The sequence below is a fragment of the Petaurus breviceps genome, unplaced genomic scaffold (genome assembly GCF_028583685.1).
Source record: "Petaurus breviceps papuanus isolate PSGF00001 unplaced genomic scaffold, PetGlider_PUasm1.0 188, whole genome shotgun sequence".
Taxonomy (NCBI): domain Eukaryota; kingdom Metazoa; phylum Chordata; class Mammalia; order Diprotodontia; family Petauridae; genus Petaurus; species Petaurus breviceps.
Genome location: NW_027185804.1, coordinates 7,934,843 through 7,960,901, shown reverse-complemented (window position 1 = coordinate 7,960,901; position 26,059 = coordinate 7,934,843). Strand labels below are relative to the sequence as shown.

Sequence of the window (26,059 nt, the reverse complement as noted above, 5' to 3'; positions counted from 1 at the left end):
GGTATGGATGTAATGGTTGGACAGTTTGGAAATCTGTCTACTTGATCTGTTTCTGTCTTGATAATTCTGCCTGTATGCTTTGAAGTTCGGGGTGCTGACCTTTTTCCCCTGAACAAGGTAAACAATATATGTCTGACTGATTAAAGTAAGCTTGTTAACCCATTTTGAGTTGCTTTCCTTTAACAAAGCAGATCCAAGAACCTGTATGGGCAGCAAACCCTGAGGATGCGCTTGGGGTGCTTGCTGCTACAGTCACACAGCTGGTAAGGATTTGAGGCTGGATTTGAATCCAGGTCTTCCTGACCCCAAGTCTAGCACTTTGTCCATCATGTTCTAGACAACTAGAAAGAACACATGCAGAGAAATGGATGCTGATGAGAATTGACCCGAGATACCTCACGTTAGTCTCCTGACTCATTTAGGACATTGAGACATTCCCTGGTTTCCTGCTGTATCTACTAGCAAGTGAGGGTTTCTGGGGAAGATGGCACCCTTTCATGTTTTAGGGTGGGAAGGCTATTGATAGAGTCAAACCTCCATAGCCATGTCTGCTGCTGTCTCCAATTTATCCTGTCTATATCTTGCTTGTAGGTAATAGTTTACATTAGGATTAATTAAATTAATTAATTAATTAAATTAGGAGCTCTTTGAAAGCAGGGACTTCGTTTTGCTTTTCTTTGTACTCTGAGAGTTAAGTACAGTGGCTGGCACATAGTAGGTACTTAAAAATGCTAACTGACTGACAATTATAGCAAATTAGCCAAACAGTTAAAAAAAAACCCCACCATAAATGGACAATGACACTCAGATGAGAAAAGAGTATTGGTTTTTCCCCAAATAGGCATCTTGTCATTTCTATGTTCAGCAATCAATGCCAGTAAAGAGAATATTCCCAACTTGCCTTCTTTCATCTCATTCCTCTATAAGGCAGAAACTGCCTTCACTATTTTATACCCCTATTCCATGCACTTAAATGGTCTCAGCTGTCTGCTAAATATAGTTCAAAGTTTAGTTTGGCATTCAAGGCTTTCCACATGCTTGTTCTGAAACTTTTCACAAAATTTCACAAAGTAGAAAGGAATCTCAGAAGCCACCTGGATCAATCTGAAGTGGACCAGAAGTCCCTTCTCTGACATTCTCGATGCTCATCCAGCCTCTGTTTGAAGACTACCTCTATCCTTTGGAAAGGACTGATTGCAAGGGAGTTTTTTCTTATGTCAAGTCTGAACTTGACTTTGTATAAATTTCTACTCAATGATTTTTAGGTCAGCTCCCATATCCCAATAAGCTTTTTCTTTAAGTTTTTTTATTTTTAATTATGAACTTAATCATTATTGACAAACACTAACATTTTGAGGTGTACAAAAAAAAGATTGTGCAAGAAATTGTGAATTTTCATGTTAATTTCATTGGCTGTCAGGTCACACTGTTGATTCATATTGAACTTCCAGGTCATGAATACTCCTAAATCTTTATTGCTGTTTTTTACACTGTTATCAGGCCATGTTTCTTCAATTCTGTATGGTGCCTGCCACACAGAAACCCCTTAATAAATGTCAGTTGAAGAAAAACCTGGAAAGATTTACATAAACTGATGCTGAGTGAAGTGAGCAGAACCAGGAGAACATTGTACAATGATCAACTATGAATGACTTAGCTATTCTCAGTAATACAATGCTCTAAGACAATTCCAAAAGACTCATGATGGAAAATGCTATCTTTATCCAGAGAAAAAAACTGATGGAGTCTGAATATAGATTGAATCATACTATTTTCCCTTTTATAAAATGTTTTTTTCTCTTGTTCTGTTTCTTCTTTCACAACATGACTAATGTGAAAACGTTTTACATTATTGCACATGCATAACCTATATCAGATTGCTTGCTGTTTTGGGGATTGGGGAGGGAAGGGAAGAAGGGAGAAAAATTTGGAACTCAAAAATCTTTCAAAAAATGAATGTTGAAAATTGGCTTTACATGCAATTGGAAAAAATAAAATATTATTTTAAAATGCTAGTTGACTGACTGATAATTATAGCAAACTTACCAAGGCAGTTAAAAAAATAAGCCATAACTAAACAGTGAGACTCTGACGAGAAAATATAATTTATTTCTTGAACCCAAAGTATGACTTTGCATTTATCCCTATCATACTTCCTCTCAGATTTAATTCAATGTTCTATGCTGATCCTGACATTCTGGCTTTGGGCAATTTGCTAATTTGATAAGCATACCTCAATCCCTATCTCCTAATCCAAAACACTGATTAAAAATGTTAAATACCACAGACCCAAGTACTGAGCCCTGGAGCACTCCATTGGAACCCTTCCTTCCAAAATTATCTGGAGCCATTAAGGACTGCCTGGAGTCCAACCATTCAATCTATGCTGGATATCCCATAATGGTGGTGAGCAGAAATCACTCTACTTTATGACTCCCTTGCTATGAGTCAGAAGCTCTCTGAACACAATTATCTCTATTGTTAGATGTTCTATGAAATTTTGCATGATTTTGCATATACATGTCAAGTGCCTTTCAGGTGGTAGTTTGCTCTACCAAAACAAATGCTTTTTTATTGTAAAAAAAAAAAAGTGCCACAAGATCTTATACTTTCTACTACCTTCAGACAGTTTCATGATTTTTTAAAAGTATGGTATGCTTTAGAATACTGTTTTTGTAAACATCTTTTTCCTTTCTCAAATATTCATCAGCAACACTTTGAATAAACACATGGGTTAATAGTCTTTAACATTTTCTTGATTGCCTTTGTTTTTAAATAGTAAGGGCTGTGATTTTTTTCCTCCAAGTGTCTGAAATCCTCTTATTTTCTGGATATTTTGAGAATCAAATTGTCGGCACCCTCAAAATTGAATCACCTCTAATAGGGGGCTCCTTTATACTTGGTTCGGTCCAGATGCCCTTCTCATCTTTGCTTACCTTAGTGCCATTCCTACTTCCTCATGTAGTGTATTAATTGGGTGGAGTCCAAAGGTGGTGGCTCCACTGTTAATACATTTATTAGAAAAATTCTTTAATTTTTTTTCGATTTTTCATCTTTCACTCTCTTAGGTCAAATTAAAAAGGGCATCTTCTATGTGGTGGGGATACAAAGAAGAAGAAAAAGACAAAGAAACTGTCTTCACGAAGCTTATAATACCCTTGGGATGCTTTGGCTTATTTGGGTCTCTTGCCTAGCTTTTGGTAAACTTGTTTTTCTTGGTTTTATGAGTCAATACTGCTCATGATCTTCTACTACCCTCCTCTAGAAGGTTTTAAACATCAGCTTATGTTTCAAACTCATGTTGATCTTGATTGCTCTGTCTTTTTGTCCACTTTGCAAGCATCATAGTATCATAGACTTAGACCATAAAAGGACTTTAGAGATCATCTGTTCTAATCCTGGAATTTCGCAGACCAGGAAAAGGTGGAAGGCAAAGAAAGATGAAAGGAAGGGAATAAATAAATAAAGGAATCAGGAAAAGGAGTCCAAGAGAGTTTTACACAGTGGCAGCACAGGGTTTTGAATAAAGGTTTGATTCCAATCTAGTAATCTCGTCACTGCACCATATTTGATCAAGTGTTTCTTGACTTTGGAGGTTTCTAGAATCTTTCAGTCTCCTTGTTGTAGCAATTGACTTACTTCACTTAAATTTTCTCAAGGAATGGTGATTGTGTCAATATCTGTTCTTTTATCTATTTTTCATTTTACAATGTCAACAGCTTGTTAAATGGATCTGGTCGATGTTCTATCAATTGCAAGCTGCATTTCATTTTTATTAATTTCTTCTAAATTGGCATTGCTCTTTGTTTTAGCAAGTACATTGTCTGAATACATGGGCTGACTCAGAAACAACTTCTAAATCAGAAATCAGCCATTTTCCTAACTGTAAAAATAAATTTCTTTTATGGTTTTTTTTTTTTTTGTGATATTCCTTGATGGTTGCCATCAAAGAAAGTCTTATTAATTTCTTCTCTAGCAAAGTATTCATGATATATAGGGGTGGAGCTTCTGAATAGCCTATAAGCATTTGGCCACACTTGTTTTTTACATCTAAACTTTGTTTTCCAATTTTTAAAAAAATCTCAAATTCCTCTATGTTTATCTTTGAATTTGTCACCAAGTATGAGAGTATTCATTGATTTTATATGGATGATTTTATCAATTTCTTCATAGAATTTTCTCTATTTGTCAAGATATTAATACATAAACTACATATTAGTTTCATGGTGGTCTTTATAAAAACTTCTATGGATGCTTTCATATCACAATCATTTCCAAATATATCTTCTCCCACACCTCCATGAAGTGAAACTTCCTTGGTAACGAAAATTTAAAAAAAAAACACAACTCAACAAAACCAATAAACACTTTGTGTCTAATAGAATATGCAACATTCTATATCTATATCTATATTCTATATTATATAAGCCTCCACCTCCCTCCTAAACAAAGAGAGAGAGGTATTTTTTTCTCAACTCTTCTCTAGGGCCAAATCTGGTCATTATAAATCTTGGTTCTGCTTACTTCACTCCAAATCAGTTTATATCAATCTTCCTACACTACTTTGAATTCTCTATAGTCATTTTTTTTGGAGTGTAGCAATTTTTCATTGTATTGATTTATCATTTGTTTAGCTGTTCCCCATTCATTGGCAAGTACCTATTTTGTTTCTAGTCCTTCACTACCACAAAAATGCAGCAATTGATATTTTGGTGTATTTTAGATTCTTTTCTGTGTTTGGCATCCTTGGAGCATATATGTCCAGCAGTGGGATCTCTGGGTCAAAGGGTATGGATAGTTTAGTTACTTTTAGAAATATCATTCTAAATTGTTTCCTTAATGTTTTGACCAATTAATTCATAGCTTCACCTGCAGTCCCTCCAATATTTTCTATTTCTACCTTTGATCTGCTTTGTCAATTTGTCAAGTGGGAGGTGAAAACTTAGTGTTCTCTTGATTTGAATTTCTTTTATTATTTATGTTTTGGCACAATCTTTCATATGGTTGTTAAGACTGTTAATGGTTTTCATTTCTTCTTTTGAGAATTATTTATTTGTTTCCTTTGACTCATGGTAGTTTTTTTTTTAAACCAATTCTTATTGTGAGTCTTGTAATGTGATTTTATCCCATGAAATGATGTTGTATGTTGCCTTTGCTTATGATAATACCAACTCCTTTATTTGACTCTCCAAGGAGAACCTATATGCCATTCTTCCATTTACCTGCAACTTCATAGTGTCTTCTGGTTTCATTTTTTAGAAGAGACTGATAGATCCCAGAGGTGATGTACCTGAGCCTCACCAGTGACAGTCTTACACCATGTATCCCATGTAATGGTATTAGAGTTCTAAGAACATCCTTTTCCCCCCTCCCCCCAATATAGCTATGAGAAACTCTGAAAAATTAGCCTTAGCTTTCCTATCTGCCTTAGCTTATCTCAAGCGTTAGCCTTCCTGACACTATTCTAAACTAGATTGTACCATAGTTCTGTATTCATTCTCTGCTATCTATATTACCAAATTATTAGCATAATTCTATATTCATGGTCTGTTACTTATATTATCAAATTAATATCCTCTGTTGACCTTCCTTCCTTCCTTCTTTTTTCTCTCTTTCTTCTTTTCTTTCTTTGCATTCCTTATTTTTTTTTTATTCTGGACTTATGCATCAAACAAAAAGAGCATTTCCTTATACAAAGTAAAACAGAAAAAGAAGATTACACATGAAACTATGGATCTCTTCACGTCAGCTTGTTTTTCCTTTTAATTATATCATAAACTCCATATCTCACTTGTCTGGATCTCATCTCCCTCAGTAGAATGTAAGCTCCCTGAGGACAGGGAATGTGTCATTGTCTCATCTCTGTATTATCACTTCCATCTCCTGTGCATTTTTTTTTACTTTTATATTTTATTTAGAAGACTTTTATTATAAACTTAAACCATAAACAAAAACAAATATTTAAATAACTATAAAAAATAAGGAGAAAAATTTCATATAAAACCTGTAACCGAACAAATTAACAAGCATCAAACAAAAAAAAAAAGTGTTGTTCAATGTTAATCTGTTCCAAGTTAATCTGAGGTTGTGCTACTTTTGCTTTTTTTTTTTGGAGGGGGAAGGTAGGGCAATTGGGGTTAAGTGACTTGCCCAAGGTCACACATCTAGCTAATAAGTGTACTCAAGTGTCTGAGGTTAGATTTGAACTCAGGTCCTCCTGACTCCAGGGCCGGTGCTCTATTCACTGCACCACCTCGCCACTCCAGTTGTGCTACTTTTATCTTTTACTCTGAGAAGAAAAAAATCACAGACTTTATCAAATGAGATAACTGTGCATGTCTTTTAAAAATCTTACACATTTTTCAAGAGAAAATTTCCAATGTTTTCTTCTCCAGGAAGTTTCCTTGGGCTGTCTCAGGGAAAAAAATGTTATTTTCCTTCTTTGGCTTCTAATACTTTTTAACCTTGCCTTAGCTGTCTTTCAATTCAACAAACATTGTGTCTATTTCTTGATAGGCATGGATGAAATGAAATGGATCCTGCCCTAAGGAGTTTATAGCTTACTAGTCAGATATAACATGCACACAGAGGAGTAGGCATAAGATAAAAACAAAAGTAATCTCAGGATAGAGAGAGTGCTATGTACCGGAAAAGGAAAAAGCTCTGGAGTGAGATATAGTACCTGAGCTGAGCCCTGAAGGAAGTTAAGGACTTCAAGATAGAGAGGTGAGGAAGAACATTCTAATATCGACACTGGGGCCAAAGGCATAGAATTGGAGATGGAATGTCATGTCCTGGGAACAATTGGTAGGTCGGTTTTTTGGGAAGGAGGGTGATATAAAAATAAGAATGGAAAGTGGAAACTTGACTGTGGAGTGCTTTAAATGGTAGACTGAGGATTTTGTATTTTATCTAAGTTTATTCTTTTCTGTTTTGTATGCTACTTACTTGTCTCCCCATTCTTGGGATTTGATTTTGCTTTCCTCCCTCCTCCTTATCTATCACTCTTTTGTTCCTTCATTCCTCCCTTTTCTTTCTTTCTATTTCTTTCTTTCTTCCTTTCTTTCTTCTTTCTTTCCTTCTTCCTCCCCTTCTTCCCTCCCTCCCTTAATTATTCTTTTCTTTCTTAAGTTTCTTTTTACTCTGGACTTAACAAGCATTAAATAAAATGAGCATTTCCACATACAAAGTAGAATTGAAAAAGAAGATTATGCATGAAACTGTAGGTCTCTTTATGGCAGCTTGTTTTTCCTTTTAAGTATATCACAAACTCCATATATCACTTACATTATGTCTGGATCTCATCTCCTTCAGTAGACACGAAAGTTCCCTGAGGACAGGGACTGTGGCATTGTTTAATCTCTATATCCCTATATCCAAGCTCAGTGCCTTGCACATATGTAATAGATTTAGATACTTAATAAATTCTTGTCAGATTTAATTGTGTTATTTATCTCTGTATCCTCTTCACCAAACACCAGTTCTTTTATATAGGAAACACTTAATATACATTGTTGAATCAAATTACCGTCAGCCCCATCTCCTGTTTTCAGAAAGGACCCCTTTCAGCTGAGAACTGCAGCTATCTGGCACCATGCCTTGGTTGCCGTGGTTTCTAAGCCAAGGTAGCATGAGGGTTGGGTGGAGAGATGGGAGATGGCCTTTTCATCCCAAGTCCCTGTTTTCAGATGTTAACTTTACCAGGACATCACACCTGAATGCTATAACATAAGCATCTCCTTAGTTTGGAGGTAATTTGTTTCTTTTCCAACTCAAACTAGTCTCTTTTTAAGCCCCTTGGAGAGGTCTGATAGTGTTGGAAATGGCTGGACTCCACTGGGTCCACTAAGTACTTGTAGTATTGTATATCCCTGGGGACCATGAAAGACTTAATGCTTCACATTTTAGGAAATGCTTGAGTTGCAGTTGCTATGAAAACCAGAACTGTGAAATCCCAACCAACAGTTATTAAAAGCTTAGCTACAACTTTGCTCTCTCTCTCTTTCTTCCCTTTTTCTTTTGTTTCTCCTGCCCCTTGCCTCTAATTCTTAGAATCACAGTATTTTTAGCTGGAAGAGACTTTAAAAGGCAACTAGGTGAACTTTCTCACTTTACAGAATGGGAAACTGAGATCCAGAAAACTTGAATGACTTGCCCCAATACACACAGGCTTAAGTATGCAGCAAAATTAAGATTTTAACTTAAGTCTTGTGTATTTCCAAATTCAGTGCACTTTTTGCTTAATAATTCTCTATCATAGTTTTCCTTTTTTTTTTTGGAGGGGGTAAGGTAGAGCAATTGGGGTTAAGTGACTTGCTCAAGGTCACATGGCTAGTTTTTGTGTGTGTGTGTTAAGTATCTGAACCGCATTTGAACTCAGGTCCTCCTGACTCCAGGGCCGGTGTTCTATACACTGTGCCACCTAGCCACCCTGATATTTTGCTTCTATCAAAATAGACTTCTGTTGATGTCTTTGGTTTTTGCATTACCCAGATTTCTTCCCTATGTCCTTCTCTTCTCCTTGACAGAGAGCCATCTCTTACAACAATGAATTTAAAAAAAAAAATGAGGGGGAAAAAAGAAAAAAAATGAATCAAATCTGATCATAATGCTGAAAAAATCTGGTTTGTATTCAGAATCATCACTTCCTCCCTATGTAGCACAGAAATTATAGATAGCTTGACTTCTGATTGTTTTCCATCAATAAGTCAGCCAACAAACGCTTATTAGGTAGATATAGCATGGGCTAGATCCAATGCTCTCAAGGTATCAGGACAGGCTTTCCTCCTAGGGAGAAGTAAAACCTTTTTTGTATGCCATAGACCCCCTTTGGCAATCTGGTTTGAAGTCCATAGTTCCCTTCTTAAAACCATGTTTGTTGTTTTCATTCATAATTGAAGGAAAAGTTGCATTTCACTTAGAGGTTACTGAAAGTGAAATGTGATTTTTCCCTCATACAAACTCTCCTGAAATCCATCCACAGACAAGGCCAGGTTAAGAACCCCTAATCTATCTAAAGGGACTAAGGGTGACAGAAGCCACGCCACCATCCTCACCCCAAAAGACCCGTGCCTTTTACAGCCTGATTTGTTGGACATGCCCTTTGAATGAGTGAACCAATGAAAAGGCATGTACAAAGTGTGTGCGCCATGCCCTATGCACTCTGCTACGGACTCCAGATACAAACACAAGCTATGAGATGGTCTTTGGGCATAGCTCCTGCAGGGGAGCACCCATTCCACCTCTGACAATAACACACACAGAATTGAAAACTCACAGTCAACGTTCCACTTGATGCTCCTCGGGGGCAGTTTGAGTGTTTCATTGATCTTTTCCAATACGGTCTGCAGCTTTTGCTTCTGGGCAATCTCAGACTGGGTAACCTCGGCAACATTCAACTTCTCACTCTCGAGTTTCTCTGTAGTGACAAGGGAAGAAAATGACAGATTTTTCCCCCCTCATTTATATCATATGATAAGCAAAGCTCCCTGGGCAGACCCTTACACCCATCCTTTTCTGGCCTAGCAAGCTGACATGCATGGGCCAGGATGGCTGCCTAGCCTGGACATTAACAGGCTCATCTCTATAACACTCCTGAAAAATAGGCACCCACTCTTTGCTTGAAGACATCCAGTGAAGGAGGGTCTCATTGAGGCAGCCCTTCCTCCTTTGGGATAGCTCCAATGGTGAGGAATTTTTCTCTTACATTGAACCTCAATCTCTACGATTCCTTTACCCAATCCTCATGGCATAGAGTCCTGTCTTCAGTTTTGGCTGCCATATTTTAAGAAGGAGGAGAGTGGGGTATGTCCATGGGAGGCTGACCAGTTGGGTGACTAAACTGGAATTAGGAATGTTTAATGTGGTGAAAAGAAGACTCCCAGGGCTCACTCTCAGTAACTGTCTTCAAATATTTCACAGCTGATATGTGGATGGGGAATTATACTTGATCCGATTGACCCCAGAGGGATCAACTACTGGAAGTTTACAGGAAGGTAGATTTTGGTTGAATGTAGGGGAGAACTTCCTAACAATCAAACCCACACAACAATGCAATGGGAGTATTTCTGTAGACAGTAAGTTCCCCATCATAAGAGGTCTTCTTGAGAAGCCTCAAGGTTTACTTTCAAGGATACTATGGTAGAAATTCCTGCTTCAGAAAGAGTTGGTTTTTTTTTAATATACTAGATAATATTTGAGGTCCTTCTAGCTATAAGAGTCTATAAAGATCCAATCAATTTGATGAATAAGTCAATGGGTATGTTTTTTTTTGTTGTTGTTACAAAATGAGACACTTAATTGTAATTTATGTTTAAATAGCATTGTACAGTTGTAAAATACGTTCAAGTATCTCATCTCATTTAACCCTCACAATAGCTCCATGAGGTAGAAGAAAAACCATATTTATAAATAAATATACTAAGGCAGAGTCAAGACTCAAATCCTGATTTTTCTGGCTTCTTGTCCATATGTTCTTCCATTACACCAGACTGTCCTTACCTCCTAGGTCCCCCCAAGTCAAATGGACTTTTAAATCAGTTTACAGTTGAGGTATTCATTTGTTCATTCTTTCATTAATTCAGCACACGTTTTTCTATTTTGTCTAGAAACCCTAAGTGTCTTCTCCTCTTAGACTGATTTTTTTTAACTAGGTAAAAGCAGCCATTCTTTGCTCCATTTCTTACCTAGCCTTAATCACCAGATGGGTGTTGCCTCAGACAAACTGAGACCTGGGAAAGACCTTAGCTTAAAAAGGCCAAGGTCTCCCACTGTATCTGGGGTCATATTTAGTTGTTCTGATCTATAGCTTGCCACTGGGCAAGGTTGGCTCTGGGGGAAACAGTGAGGCTGGTGACCTTGCACAGCCCTTCCTCACTTAAATCCAATTCACTTGCAAGTCATGACATCACCTTCCCGATGACACGGTCCTCTTTGAGAATGAAGGACAAACAATAACCGATTGCCTACTATGATCAAAGTATTCTTCTCAGCATTGTGGAAGACACAAAGATAAACATGGTCCCTGCCCACATAGAGTTCATACTCTGGTTGAGAAGTATAAAAGCTAGAATTCAGAACAGAAAGCAAAAATACAGTCAGGGAGGTAGAACAAGCATCATGGAAGTTCAAATAAGGAAAGCAGAGTCTCTGGATGGGAAAGATCTTTATGACGGAATTGTAGAATCTCTGAGCTAGGAGGGACCAACCCCTACTGGCTGAGACACCACTCTACAACACACGTGTAGTTCTGATCATCCAACACACACTTTAGGACCTCCGATGATGGGAAATATATATTTCAAAGCTACTCATTCCACATTGGGGCAGCTTTAACCGGTAGGGAGGTTTTTCTTTATACTGAACTGAAATCTGCCTCTCTACATTTTATGCCCATTGTCTAACCCTGATTTGACCCAAGAGTCAGCAGTATGTCTTTAGGATCATAGATTAAGAATGAGAAGGGACTTTGGAGGTTATCTAGTCTAATATTCCTCAAATGTGGAAACAGGCCCAGAGATGTTAAGAGACCTGACCAAAGTCACAGAGTAGTAAATCACAGTGCTGGGGTTTGAACTCAGGACATATGACTACAAATCCAGTGTTCTTTCCCCTATATTACACTATCTCAACCCTCCAAGTATTTTCCTCTTACCAAAAAGCTTCTGCAGGACTTGTCCATCATACATATCTTCAGCCAAGTCTTTTACAATTATCCTTTCTCCGACCAGAACGTCATTAATCCAATCAATCAATACCTACAAAGGAGCAGGAGAAGAGAGGAGTTAAGAACTATTTTTCTAAGTGGTAATTAAAACATAAGTGATTTTCACATTTTAAGAATAATGTTTAAGAACAGAAAATAAATTTTTGAAAATTAGGGTTAGGAGAAAGGAAGCATGACAGAGCGGACAGGGAACGGGCCTCAAACTCAGGAATATCTGGATTCAAGTCTTACCTTTGACACATACTGGGCCTCCCTTAGCTCACTTCCAATTTGCTATTGCTGTTGGAGACCCAAGGAGAACTGGGTGTAGACAGAAGCAGATGTCATCCCTGAGAGTTAGCAACACTAATGGGGGCTCCTGGCAAGTTGGATTTAGATCTCAACTTCTCAGAGTTCTAGGTGACTCTCTACAGCTATAGAAGGTGCCATGTTACATTGGATAGAGTGTTTCCTTAGTTGGAATTCCCTATAAAAGCCAAACCACAATTCCAGTCGCTATATCTATTCCAAAAAAATATGTCAAAATAGTCAATGAGGTCCAGTTGTTGGCATGGCAGCTGTCCATAAGCAGTGTAGGCTTGAAATATATATGGACTGCTGCTGCTTTTGAATGAGTCCTGGAATGGGACAAAGGTGGTGTTATTTTTTTTCCACTCTGCGGTAAGGCAACTTCTAGCCTTAGTGCTGGTGGATGAGGTGATGGTGAAATGAACTTCTCTCACTTTCTACCATGTACCTCTTTTCAGCTCTAAACTTTCATTCTTACTGTTGCTTCCTCCTATCTCTTCTCCTGTACCCTTTGTTTTTCTTCTGTTTACTTTCCTCTTCCCTTAACTCCAGCCTGCCAGGAGCCCCGCCAGGTGCTGCTCATTCTCAGGGCTAAAGTTGCTGACACCTACTTCTGACTGTCCCCAGTCCTCCTTGGGTCTCCAACAGCAATAGCAAATTGGAAGTGAGGGAAGAGAGGCCCAAAACCACGATGGACAACAAAATCGGGTAAAAGGTACCCTTTATGTGCTTATTCCAGCAATCCCAGAGATTCTCTTATTAACGCAAATTATTTTCACCAGGTTCTTAACTGTTCTCACTGAACAAGAAGATACAGAGGAAGAATAATAAGACATAATGGCAGTGTAGCCCAGTGGAATAAGCACTGGTTTGGGATTCAATGAACCTGGGTTCAAATCTTGCCTTTATCTGTGTTACCTTAGACAAGTCACTTAACTCTATGGGCCTCAGTTTATCTGTAAAATGAGACATTTTGGACTGGAAAACCTCCAAAGTCCCTTCTATCTCTAAACCTATAATGCTATGAACTGGCTTTTTTAGAATAATTTTATCATATGTAGGAGAAAAGTTCTATTTAGAAGCCATTTATCTATTTTTTGAATATTTTTATAATGAGAGCTAGACATTTCATAGCAATTGCTTTAAAATGTCAATGTTTTCTTACATTAAAAATTGAACTCAATGACTCAGTGAGACACTAGATTCCTGGTTCCCACTTTGTTACTGAACTAGTCAGGGTGTGGGGGTGTCATATTTTATGTTCTTCCTTTGACTTGCCAGTATCTCATTCTTAAGCCATTCTTAGAATCCTGGTATCTTGACATCTATTTTCTTCCTGGATTGGAAAGACTGTGCCATATATCTGATTCACTCAAAGTCCTTAATCTAATAAGTTTATACAGATTTAGGACACAGGACTTCATGTGACTGTCACAAATATGTGCATATATATACTTTATGTACATACACACATATAACATATTTATGTATATGTTAACAGTGTGTAATTTTCCATTGCTACCAGCCAGCATTTGCTAACAGGTCAGGTCACCAATTTAGAACTCCTCTGATATAAGAGGAATCACCCCAAACTTGTTCTGGGCCTCAGAGGTCTCCCAGACAAGTCCTAATCTAGCCTATCCCAACAGTACAGCTCTAAGGTCCACCAGGATCCAAGAGTTCAGATACAAGCTAAATTTCTCTCCTCAGGCAAAGAGCAAATTGTGGAACACCATCACCATGGAGGCAGGGAGTCCTGAAGCAATAGATGACCAGTGACCCCTGCATTGAATTCAATAATTGAGAGATTCTAGTGCCTAGGACACCCTGTGTACTCATGTCCATTTCTGGCTCTGTTTCTTTTTCCCTTGAGGGACCATCTGAGATGGGCTCAGGTTGGCTACAAGATGAAGAAAGAAAGCCAGCCCTCCTCCATGGAGCCTCCTCAGATCACTGTCCCACAGTGGGCTCTCCCTCCATTGTGCCCTCATAGGCACACGCATGCTGGACCTCTTACTCAACTCTTAGGGCCTATTGTCTCATATTGTTAATTACCTTTTTATGTGCTTATGTCTTCTCTCCTCAACTGGACTGCAAGTTTCTAGAAGACTGAGTCCATGTCTTATTTATTTGTGTCCCATATGGTATCTTTTTTTTCTTCCTATTCTTGATTGCAACATAAGTAATTCTGGGTTTTTTAACTCCCTTCACTAGTGCAGATAAATTACTTGTCTATAACTTGGTCTTAGACACTTCCTCTGCAAAGGAATTCCTTTGCAGAAATGGATAACTGTGGGTATAGATTATTGTGCATAATGTCCAACCTTTTTGATACATTGGTTAGTTTTGTGAACCTTTTTTACTTTCTTCTTTATTTTTCTTTATTTTTTATTTTTTGCTTTTTGGAGGGGGGAAGGTAGGGCAATTGGGGTTAAGTGACTTGCTCAAAGTCACATGGCTAGTTGTGTGTGTGTGTGTGTGTGTGTGTGTGTGTGTGTGTTAAGTATCTGAGGTTGGTCCTCCTGACCCCAGGGCTGGCGCTCTATTCACTGCACCACCTAGCCACACCCCTTTCTTCCTCTTTAAAAAGAAATTATTTATTGAAAGGGATGAATGTCTCTCTTAGAGGGGGTGATGTGAGTGTTCACATGTCAGTGTGAAATATAGGTTATATAAAAACAAAACAAAAATTAAATTAAACTGTATTTTGAACCCCTCACCCCCCCCCAAAAGCATAGTTATGAGCATGTACAGGTCATCTGACTTACCCAGGGTCACTTGGCTAGTATGTGTCAGAGGCAAAACATGAACCCAAGTCTTGTGGACTCCAAAGCTAGATCTCTATCCCCATCCACACTGCTCCCAGGGCATTACTCTTGTTGACTGATTGGAGGATAGAAGAAATTCCTTAGACGTAGTCCTACAAAGAGTTGTCCTATGCTCTCCTCTTACCTTCATCAGTTCCTGCAGCTTAGGGTCATTCCGTGAATTTGGATCCACCATTGTCCGGACTTCATTCTCCTCTTTAATAAAAGAAAAAAAATAATTTAGCGCCAAGTAAGACATTTACCATGCTGAGCTCCTCGAGGGTTTTTCCAATGTGGTATAAAAGACTTACCTAGCATGGTGTCCTCAGGATCCAGCTCAAAGGGGATTGGACTGAGAGGTAAATTGATGGCATTCATCCCTTCTTCCTGAAGGTCAGACACTGGTAAAATTAAAAAGAGATGTCACCTTTTCGCTGGCTGCCTATACTAACAATTTTTCCCCAGTGAATACCTTGATGATTTGTAGATGAAAGGGCTAAAGGGGAGATCCAAGCTGATCTATCATATCATTGAGAGATGAAATAATAATAATTGACATTTACTTAGCACTTTAGGACCCTAGGATCAGAGATTTAGAGCTAGAAAGGGCTATAGGGGTCATCTAGTCCAACTGAGGCCTGGAGTTAAGTGATTTGGCTAAGCTAAGTGATTTGTCACACAGCTACAAAGTGGAAGACATCAGGCATGGCAACTCCAAGTTCAACATATTTTTTTCTGCTCTAGGCTGCTGTGTTGCTTCAAATCATTACAATAACCCTGAGAGATAGGTGTTATTGTTATGCACATTTTACAGAAGGACAACTGAGGCTCAGGACAGCTAAGTCAAAGTAGCTAAACTGCTAAGAAACACCCAGCTAATAAGAGTGAGAGGTAAGACTTGAATCCAGGTACTTGAACACCAAGTTCAGAATCCTGTCCTCTATCATGTTATCTTTCTAATTCAGAAATCTTCTAGTTTAAAAATCTGCATCATACAGGTTTGGTTTTATGCAAATGAGGAAACTGAGGTCAATAGACAAGTGACTTGCATATAGTAAGAGTTTAAATGGGAAGGAACTCTAAGGCTTTAATATTTTTAAATGCATGAAATAAAATACATTAGTTATGAAATACACCAAAGGTTAGTGAAAATAAAGATGTATTTTTTTCCTTGCAAGTTCATTAGATCTGCTTCTTCCTTTTATATGACAAGAATTCGGGGGTAATCTCTGATGTAAGTACCTTTGATATAAATACATAAGAGTGAAACAAAGGAAAAGGCATTTTTCATTGGGAAAGATTAGGGAACATTTCATGAAGGAGGTGACTTTGGGGTTGGCCTTAAAAGCATGGACAGGAGTTCAACAGTGAGATATTGGAAAGGGAAAGCAGGTGGAAGGGACAGTGTAAAATAAAAAAGGAGAAAGGATGAGCTTACAGAAGAACAAACAATCCATTTTGGCTGGAGGAAAGGATGAATAAAGGGTAGAAGTATGCAATAAGACTAGAAAGGTACTTTAGAGCTATGATGGAAAGAATGAATTCCCCAGTCTGCTTGAGGAAACCACAGGATGTAATCAGCAGGTAATAGAAATAATGAAGCATTAAGATCTTAAAAGAAATATTAGTCCTGTAGGAGTGAAAAAGTTCTTCAAACAGTTTCTTGATGTAATTATTGGGTGGCTAGTTACTGACTGGGTGAAGGAAAAGCCATGTCCCTGACAACCTCTAAAAAGCAAGAATCTTTAAGAGGTCTGAAAAACAGAAGACAGTTCTGGGATTGCGATCTGGAACTAAGGAGTAAGGAAGAGGATTTCCTTTTTAAAAAATCAAGTAAGAGAGAGGAAAAATTGGGGAAAGGAATAAAAGTGATATAAGAAAATCATTTAAAAAATCAAGTTTGGTAAAAGATGCATAAAAATGCTAAAGAAAATGACACATTAAACAGAATAGGCCAAATGGTAAAAAATCACAAAAATCCTCCTTAAAAAGCAGAATTGATCAAGTAGAAAAAGATGTGCAAAAATTTACTGAAGAAAAGAACTCTTTAAAAAGTTGAATTGGGCAAATAGAAAAGGCCAAAAGTCCACTTAAGAAAATATTTCTTTAAAAATTAAAATTGGGCAAGTGAAAGCTAATGACTCCATGAGACATTGAGAAACAATAAAACAAAATCTAAAGAATGAAAAAATAAAAGAAAATGTGAAATATCTTATTGGAAAAACAATTGACCTGGAAGATAGATTAATAAGAGATAATTTAAAAATTATTGGACAACCTGAAAGCCATGATTTTAAAAAAAAGCCCAGATATAATTTTTCAAGAAATTATCAAGGAAAACTTCACTAATGTTCTATTCTAATACTAGAGGGTAAAATAGAAATTGAAAGAACCTGCTGATCGCCTCCTAAAAGAGATCCCATAATGAAAACTCCAAGGAATATTATAGCCAAATTCCAGAGCTCCCAGGTCATGGAGAAAATATTTCAAGCAGCCAGAAAGAAACAATTCAAATATTGTGGAGCCACATAGTCAGGATGAAATAAGATTTAGCTGATTCTACATTAAGGGATCAGAGGGGCTTAGGATATGATATTCTGAAGGGCAAAGGAGCTGGGATTACAAACAAGAATCACCTACCCAGCAAAACTGGGGGGGAGGGGAGGGAAATGGACACAATGAAAGAGAAGACTTCCAAGCATTCCTGATGAAAGGATGAGAGCTGAATAGAAGATCTGACTTTCAAATACAAGACTCAAGAGAAACATAAAAAGGCAAGCAGGAAAGAGAAATTATGATAGATTCAATAGGCTAAACTATTTACATTGCTATGTGGAAAGATGATACTGGCAACTCCTAAGAACTTTATCATTATTAAGGCAATTAGAGAGAGTACACATAGACACAGGGCACAGGTATGAGTTAACTATATAATAGGATATCTAAAAAAATAAAATTAAGGAATGAGAAAGAAATAAACTGGGAGAAGGAGGAAGAATGGGGTAAATTATCTCACATAAAAGAGATGCAAAAGAGCTTTTATAGTGGAGAGGAAGATAGGGGAGGTGAGGAAGAACACATAAACCTTATTCTCATCTGAACTTGCTGAAGGAGGGAATAACATATAGTTATTATATGGGTATAGATTTCTATATTATCCTACACAAAAGTAAGAGGGGAAGGGAATAAAAGAAGGGGGAGATGCTGGTAGAAGGGAAGGCAGATTGGGGGAGACAGTAATCAGAAGCAAAACACTTGTGAGGAGGGACAGGACAAAAAAAGGGAGAGAGGATAAATGGGGAAAACAGGATGGAAGGAAATATACAGTTAGTAATCATAACTGTAAGAAAAGAAGAAGACTTTGGCAGTGATGTGCTGGAAAGGATCACAGCACAGGAACTTACAGGTGGGAGGTCATGGAGTCCCAGATCTATAGCTGGAAGACCATTAAGTCCAACCATCTCACCATCTACCTTGGACTAAGTTTTAACCTGTACCTTAGCAGAAATCCCCTTTATAATACCCCTGACAAGTCATTACCCAAGTATCTTTTGAAGATTTGCAGTTTCATATGCAACCATCTTTTTAAAAAAATTATGCTGTTTTATGGAAATGCTTGTTCTGTTCCACAAATTAAAAACAAAATTAAAATTAAAAACACAGAGAGAATCCCCTATCTCTCCAGACAATCAATTCAATTTTTTGTTAGCTCTAATTACTAAGATGTTTTTCCTTATGTGGATTTTAAGTCTGCTTGAGGGCAACTCCCAATCATTGCCACCAGTTACATCCCTGGGGCCACAGAGACCAAGTCTGATCCTTCCACATGAAAGCTCTTCAATTACTTGAACACAGCTACCATTTGCTCCTGTACCTTCTCTTCCAGATTAAACATCCCAGTTCCTTCCAACCTATCCCTAGATAGCTCAACATTGAGCTTCCTCACTCTCTTGGTCATTTTCCTCTAGATATTCTCCTTCCTAAAATGTGGTCATTGGAAAGGAACACAGCGCTCTAGAAATGGAGCGGTCAGGTTACCATTGCTTCCCTCATTCTTCACATTATACTTCTCTCGTTGCAGGCTAAAATAGCATTAGTTTTTTTTTTCCTTCTATGCCAAATTTAACTTATATTGAGTCTGTAGTCCACCTAGAACCCAAGATCTTTATTTTTTTTTTAAATAGGAACTCCCACCAAACCATTTCTTTCCTTACTTGTGAAATTGATTTTGTGAACCCAAATGTAGGACTTTACATTAGATGTGGCCCATCATTCCAGTCTGTCAAGATTGTTTTAGATCCCTATTGTACCAATCAATGTGTTAGCTCTCTCTCCCAGTTTTATGTCATCTACAAATATGAGGCATACCATTGATGCCTTTGTTCAGGTCAAGGACACAAATTTGGCTCACTTCACTAAGGACCATTCTACAAGGTGACACCAACCCATTAATTGCAAACAAATCATTCAACCAGTTCCGTTTATTATCTATGGGATTAGTTGCGAGTCACTTGATCTTTCTGGAACCCCATTTTCTCATCTGTAAAATTAGAGTGTCAGACTAGATGACTTCACAGGTCCTTTTCAACTCTAAATCTATACTCATGATCCTACTCTCATCTTGCCTACACTTCTCCATCTGGTTGGCAAGAACAGTGGGAGAAATTCCATCACTTTCCTGCTTAATAAATGTCAGTGGCTCCCTATTGCCTTTAGGATCAAATACAAACTCCTCCAAATAGAATTGTTCACTATTTGGATGTAACTTTTCCCTTTATTATACTATTATATTGTTATATAATAATTAAATAACCACATATATTAATTAAACAATATTATATATTTAGTACATACCATACTATTATATTATTCAACTGAAGATTTCCCCTTTTATTGTACATTACTTGTATTCCTCATGTACATTTTCATCTCCTCTTTCCATACCTTTGAGCAGCCTGTCCTCCAATCCTAAAATGTATTTCCCTCCTTTTCTCTGCCTATTTTCCTTCAAAGTTCAGTCTAATTGCTGCCTTCCTATGAGGCCTTTCTTGATCCCCACCTCTTCTCAAGCTACTAGTGCCTCTCCCCTCCCCATTAACTTCTACCTATTTTATATAAGCTTATTAATATATTGTCTCTTTGGAAAGAATGTAAACTTCTTGAGGGACTGTTTCATTGCTGTCTTTGCATTCCCAGAACCTAGCACAGTGCCTGGAACAACAGTAAAGGTTGTATTGTTGAGTGATTGTCAAATTCTTTGCTGAAATCTAGAAAAACTAAATCTATATACTCCCTTGATCTCAGAATTAAATAAAGTCAGAGTTAGGAGAGAGCTGAGAGGCCAGCAAGTCCAACCTATGCCTGAGCACGAGTCCTTCTACAACAGGACCAAGCCTAATAATTAATTTCTTATCAAAAAAGGAAATTGAATTGGTCTGGCATGATCTATTCTTACTGAATGTCACTGATGACCACTTCCCTTTCTAAATGTTCACAAATCTGTTTAACAACATGTCCTATAATTTTGTCAGTCATCAAGGTCAAGGTCACTGGTATAGAGTTTGCAGATAGGTTGGAAGGGGAGAGAGCAGAGATGGAAGGACCTTTGCCTGATATCCCCTGTTAGATCTAGATCTCTGTCTCTATGAGCCCCCACTTCTAATACAAGGAAGACATAATGAGAGCTGGTCCAATATGAATAGTAAGAGCATATGAGAGAGCTTAGAGCTATAATTGATGTAAGTATGGAGTTGTGGTGGATGGAGAAGCATTCAAGACTGTAGAATCATAGATCTAGAACTCAAAAGGGTCTCAGATGATTCTGGCATTTTGATTCTGGAGGACTGGAAAGGAAGTCAGGGGAGGAGAGAAAGGTTGCAAGAGAGCTAACAAGTTCAAATGTTGACATGGGTGAATTCTAATGAATACATCCAGGAAGAAGTTGGAGACTGTAGGAAGAAGTCTGGGTTAGGGATACAGCCTTGATGAATTTGCAAGAGGAGATAGGTGAAGTCATGGGGATGGCTGAGACCATCAAAGGAAAGACTTAAAACAGAAAATTGACAAGGGCAGGGAACAGAACCTAGAAGTCTGATATTTAAATGGTGGGATTTCTGAAAGAGGAAGACAAGGACCCTGCTCAGGAAACATAAGAAATAGGCAGAGAGGTAGGAGAACCAAGAAAGCATAGTGTCTGTTCTTTTGGTCACCCCTCTTTTCCCTCTCTCTATGCCCCCTCCTTCAAACAAGCCATCTTTGAGGGCTTAGCTGGTACCCCACCTGCTCCAGCTTTGACTTTTCCTGTAGCTCTTTGTAGGATACCTCTACTTAGCTGTGTGACCTTGGGCAAGTCACATCTCTCTTCTAGAGTCTCTGTAAAGTGAAGGACCCAGACCAAATTGATCTTTAAAGTACCTTATGGCTGTAATTCTGTGAGTCAAAAGGAAAGGAAATGGGTCAGCTAGGTGGCACAGTGAATAAGGGCACTGGCTCTGGAATCAGGAGGACCTAAGGTCAAATCTGACATCAGACACTTAACAGTTACTAGCTGTGTGACCTTGGGCAAATCACTTAACCCCAATTGTGTGGCTTTCCCCCCTCTAAAAAACAAAAACAAAACAAAAAAAAATAAAAGGAAAGAAAAAGAGGATGGCAGCCACTGAATGTTCCCATCCTGGCCTCCTTCCTCCCACTCTCTCAACCCTTGCCCTTGAGCCTCAGGCAGAATTTCTACTAAAAGGCAGTTTTATGCTAGAAGGTTAGAGAGGACCGACCTTGGACCCCACCCCCACTCTATTTTCCCTCTCCTCTCAACCCCCTTAAAAGTCATGATTTAAATCCCAGCTCCTCAATTCAATTCCAGATCAGATAATGGTTTTCCATCCATTATGTAAAAAAAAGGCCATTTTTTCGAAAGACTTTGGTTCATATTTTGGTAAGCAATGGAGAGAGCTGCCTATCAGATGCAGGTGATGTTAACAAAAGCAAGATCCCACCTATGCCAGGGCACTAGTAGTGTGTGTGGGGGGGGAGGGGGGATGGTGTGTGTGTGTGTGTGTGTGTGTGTGTGTGTGTGTGTGAATATGTGTGGGTGTGGGTTTGTTTACGTGTATTTGTGAGTTTTTACGTTTTTTTTGTTACTGAGTCTGGCCTCCTAACCACTAGCCCACATATACTTGCTAAATACACAGCATCTACTTTAAAAGGCCTCTTTCAGATTTGCCAGGGAGAGGAATGATGGATTTGGACAGCGAATGAGATTTCCTAACAAAGAGAAAGAGGGAGAAACAGACTTAGTTCCAAATGGCACATCTTGAGTTTCATGAAGCTGCTGTTTATTTAGGTCCTTCCCTGGGCCAGTGACAGATTTACCTGATATACACTGAGGTGATGAAGGAAAGCTACAGGGATGGGAGGAAGGAGACCAAAGGCTATTCCCCCATTTCACTATAAAACAAGCACAGTTCATTTGGATGTTGGCCAAAGCTAGCCCCTCCCCCCCTCATTCTTTCTCTTTCTCTCTGCCTCCTCTCTCTGTCTCTCCCTCTCTCCCTTCTCTGTCTCTGTCTCTCTTTCTCCTCTCTGTCTCTCTCTCTCTGTCTCTGTCTCTGTCTGTCTGTCTGTCTCTCTCTGTCTCTCTCTCTGTCTCTGTCTGTCTGTCTGTCTCTCTCTCTCTCCCTCCTCCCTCTCCCCTTTTCCTAGAGACAGCCACTCCAGTTTAGATGTCCTCAGAAACATGAAGCCATGTTTATAAAAGGAGAGAAAGAACCATCTGCCCTGCACTCTGCTTTATAGCTAGAAGTGAGCTGTGAATATGGAGATATTTACACATTTTTTTCTGAGCATGAATAGAAAATTCAATAGCTACAGCCAGGAACACTAAAGGTGGGCCTAAATGATGGAAGTGGTGTGTGTGTTCATGTGTGTGTGTGCATGTGTGTGCGTGCGCGTGTGTATGTGTGTGTAGTTTATTGTGAAAAAAAAATGGCTCCAGAGGCTGGGCCTCTGAAGCTCCTATACTTCCCTGCTCAGGCTAATTCATTAGAGGGGGCAGAACAAACCAGAAAAGAAAGACTGAGATGTGTTTGCAATTGGAAATGTTTTTCAGGAAATGATTCTGTGCAGGGACCTCATCCTCATTCCATTAACTACTGACTGGGAGCCAACCATTTGTAAAAGTAAATATGCAAACAGAAGTGGACCAGGCCGTGGGACTGAGTCAGTGGACCCTTGCCCAAAGTGACCATTCTCCTACAGAGTTTTCATTTCTCCATTAAGCCAAATCAGAACGCAAATGCAACCATCCCTTTGGCACTCTGTCCGGGAGAGTTACCACTGTATTTTCTCTGTATCTAATAAGATCATAGGCTCAGAGCAGCCAGCCATCTAGCCCATTTCCATCCCCATTCCTCCCACTTCACAGAGGTCAGAGAGGGGAAACGACTTGCTTAGGGTCACAAAGCTAGTCGAGTGGCACTACAGAGATTTGAACTGAAATTTTCTGACTTCAAATCAAGACCTCTTTTAACAAAACCATAGCAATTACAGGCTTATTGCCTTCCTCACAGCAAAATGCCTATTTAGGAAAATTGGATTATTCAAATGTATCCTTGGCTCATCTTGAGAAAGTCAGTTGTGAGATTTGGGGTGTTTGTTTTTTGGGAACACTGGAAGCACTTCTTGCCCCAGCCACAGAAGCCTCGCGACTTTGATCTGTTATCCTCCCTTCTCAGAGAAGATGGTCATGTGAGAGTTTTATAGCAAGTTAAGGTTTGCAAAGCCTTTTATAGAATCTTGTTGTATCTTTTAATGCTGTAATAGTCTGTGAAGACAATGCTATTGTTATCCCATATTATTGGTTAGGAAATGAGGAGTTCAGTGATTTATCCAGAGTCACACAGAATCTAAATTATTCTGGGCCCAAAGACACCAGAGCTAGAACTAGGGTGGAGTGACTGGAACTTTTCCCCAGGGTACCATGGTTTTGGGTGAGTTCTATTTTGCTTCTCCTTAGCGATTCCCTTGCCCCCTTGCTGAGGCATCCATAGCAGAAGACTCATGTCAGTATTCTGGGGTCTCTATCTCCTGCCCCCTTATTTCACCTACTCAGTTGAAGGGATATACCTTATGCCACTTTCCTCCAGTGTAAAAATCTTCAGTTTGGTTTCTGCTATCCACTAAACCAAGCATGTAGCCAGTGGGCCATATTAAAATGCAATTGGGAAATGTTTAACAAAATAAATAAAAATAAAATTAAACCAGATAATATTCATTATTGAATTGAAAACTAAGTCAATATGCAGCCTGGAGAGATTCTTATGTATGGATGAGTAGGCCCCATTTCTATCTGAGTTTGATACCACTGCACTAAATCACGTCATCTGCCCAATGATAATCTTCCTCTCCTTAGACTTGGCTGACAGTCCCTCTTTACCTCTCAAAAGAACTTATCACAAGTAATTTTGACTCCTATAATTTGTGCATGTATCATAAGCCCCTATTAGGCCGTCAGCTCCTTGGAGACAGTTGCTGTTTTTCAGCCAAACTTTGTTTTTCCCCCTAGCATGGAGTACCGAGTTCTGAAGATAGTCGGTAATTAATGTTTGTTGAAAATGGAAGCCTTGCCAGAGATCCATTGACTTACATTCAAAGCATTGTTTCTGGTCCTGACTGCCCTTCCCCAGGACAGCTGTAAGTGAATATATGGCCCTAGTGAGAATGGAAAGCCCTGGAGGGTAAACAGAGTCCAAGGGCCAGCCATCTGAGGCAGGTGCCCACAATTCCATTCATTTCTTTGGTAACTTCTACACCCTTCTCCCCCTCCCAGAGTGCCTTGAACAAAGATCCCTGTATCTGGAGTGCTGGGCCAAACAGATGAGATTTCACTGGAGTTTTAAATGACTTTGAAAAATGGCATTGAAGGAGAGAAAATGAATTGTCTGGATTGCTCTGTCTTCTTGAGTACAAGTGGTCCCAGGGAGACTTTTTACGGCTGTACTAGCTCCTTCCAAGGCTCTTCCATGACTAATTTTGGGTCTATTTGAAGGCTGCTAAAGCTTCCTTAATTTTTAAATGACTCATGGGCTTGTGGAGAAGTCCTTGGCAGCTAAGATACTCAATGACATGGTCAACAAATACCAGCATCACCATATGAAAAATTCCCATGACTTGGAGACTTCTGATAAAGTCTGGGGTTCAGGGGAAGGAAATGATTGAGTTTATGGGACTCTTGTCATAAGATAAGTGAATCAACAAGTTGTCACTGAATCAACACAAGTGAGGATCCAGAGATGAGTCAGAACAAAGAACGATACCACAAGCTCAACACAGCAAGTCATACCGACCCCCAATTGTAAAAGCAAGTTCTTAGGAATGGAACTTAGGAGTGTTGTCCTCAAATAGCTTCAGCAATACAAGGTGGGACTTCTCATCACTTTGGCCATTCTTTGGAATGCCTCTTGTTTTTGTGAGAAGTATGACCCATTACTACATTTATTTTAAAATAAACTTTTATTGATAGAGGATATCAATATATTGATATCCTTTATATCACCTATATTTCCCTATGTATAGATATGTACCCTATGCTCCTCTCCATCTCAGAGAGTCATTCCTTATAATAAAGAATTAAAAAAGGAAAAAAAAAGTTCAAACTAACCAAAATGTTGAAAAAGTTTGATGTTACATGCAGTGATAAATGTCCATGGTCTCCCACCTCTGGGGAGAGGGAAGTGCCTTCTCTTATCTTTTCTTTTTGGCCTACTACTATGCCCAACTGCTCTTCTGGCTACAACTCCAAGAACAGATCACACGTGTTAAGATGGCAAAGAAAACTGGCTTACTTAGGAAAGGAGAGATATAACTTAGCTGTGTGTGTATTGGGCTGAAACCAAAATGGCAGTGACCATTTGATAAATGGTAAAAGGGTATCAACAGGTAGTTCTCAAAAGAAGAAATTCAAGCTTTCAACAAATATATGGAAAATAAATTTTATGGAAAATAAATAAATTTATTTCAACAAATAAATGGAAAAATGCCCCAAATCACTAAGAGTAATATAAACTGAACCCACTCTGATGACAAAAAAGGAAAATGACAATGTTGGATGAGCTGTGGGAAAACAGAAGCACTTGTGCCCTGTTGCTGGAGCACCTATTAATTGGTCCAGTCACTCTAGGAAGCAATTTGGAACTATGTTGCAATAGTCATCCAGTGATACCATTATCAGACTTTATAACTT

The 26,059-nt window shown here is 38.7% G+C and overlaps 1 protein-coding gene across 2 annotated transcripts in view; it reads right to left on the bottom strand.

The window, feature by feature from the left end:
• The window catches only part of PARVA (parvin alpha), a 170,229-nt gene that overhangs the window by 50,610 nt on the left and 93,560 nt on the right, over nt 1-26,059 (bottom strand). For both annotated transcript variants that reach the window (XM_069091240.1, XM_069091241.1), the window contains exons 2-5: nt 15,132-15,221; nt 14,966-15,036; nt 11,654-11,756; nt 9,278-9,418 (exon numbers count right to left, since the gene is read on the bottom strand). In XM_069091240.1, coding sequence (XP_068947341.1) covers nt 9,278-9,418; nt 11,654-11,756; nt 14,966-15,036; nt 15,132-15,221 — 405 coding nt within the window. The remainder of the gene's footprint in view (nt 1-9,277; nt 9,419-11,653; nt 11,757-14,965; nt 15,037-15,131; nt 15,222-26,059) is intronic.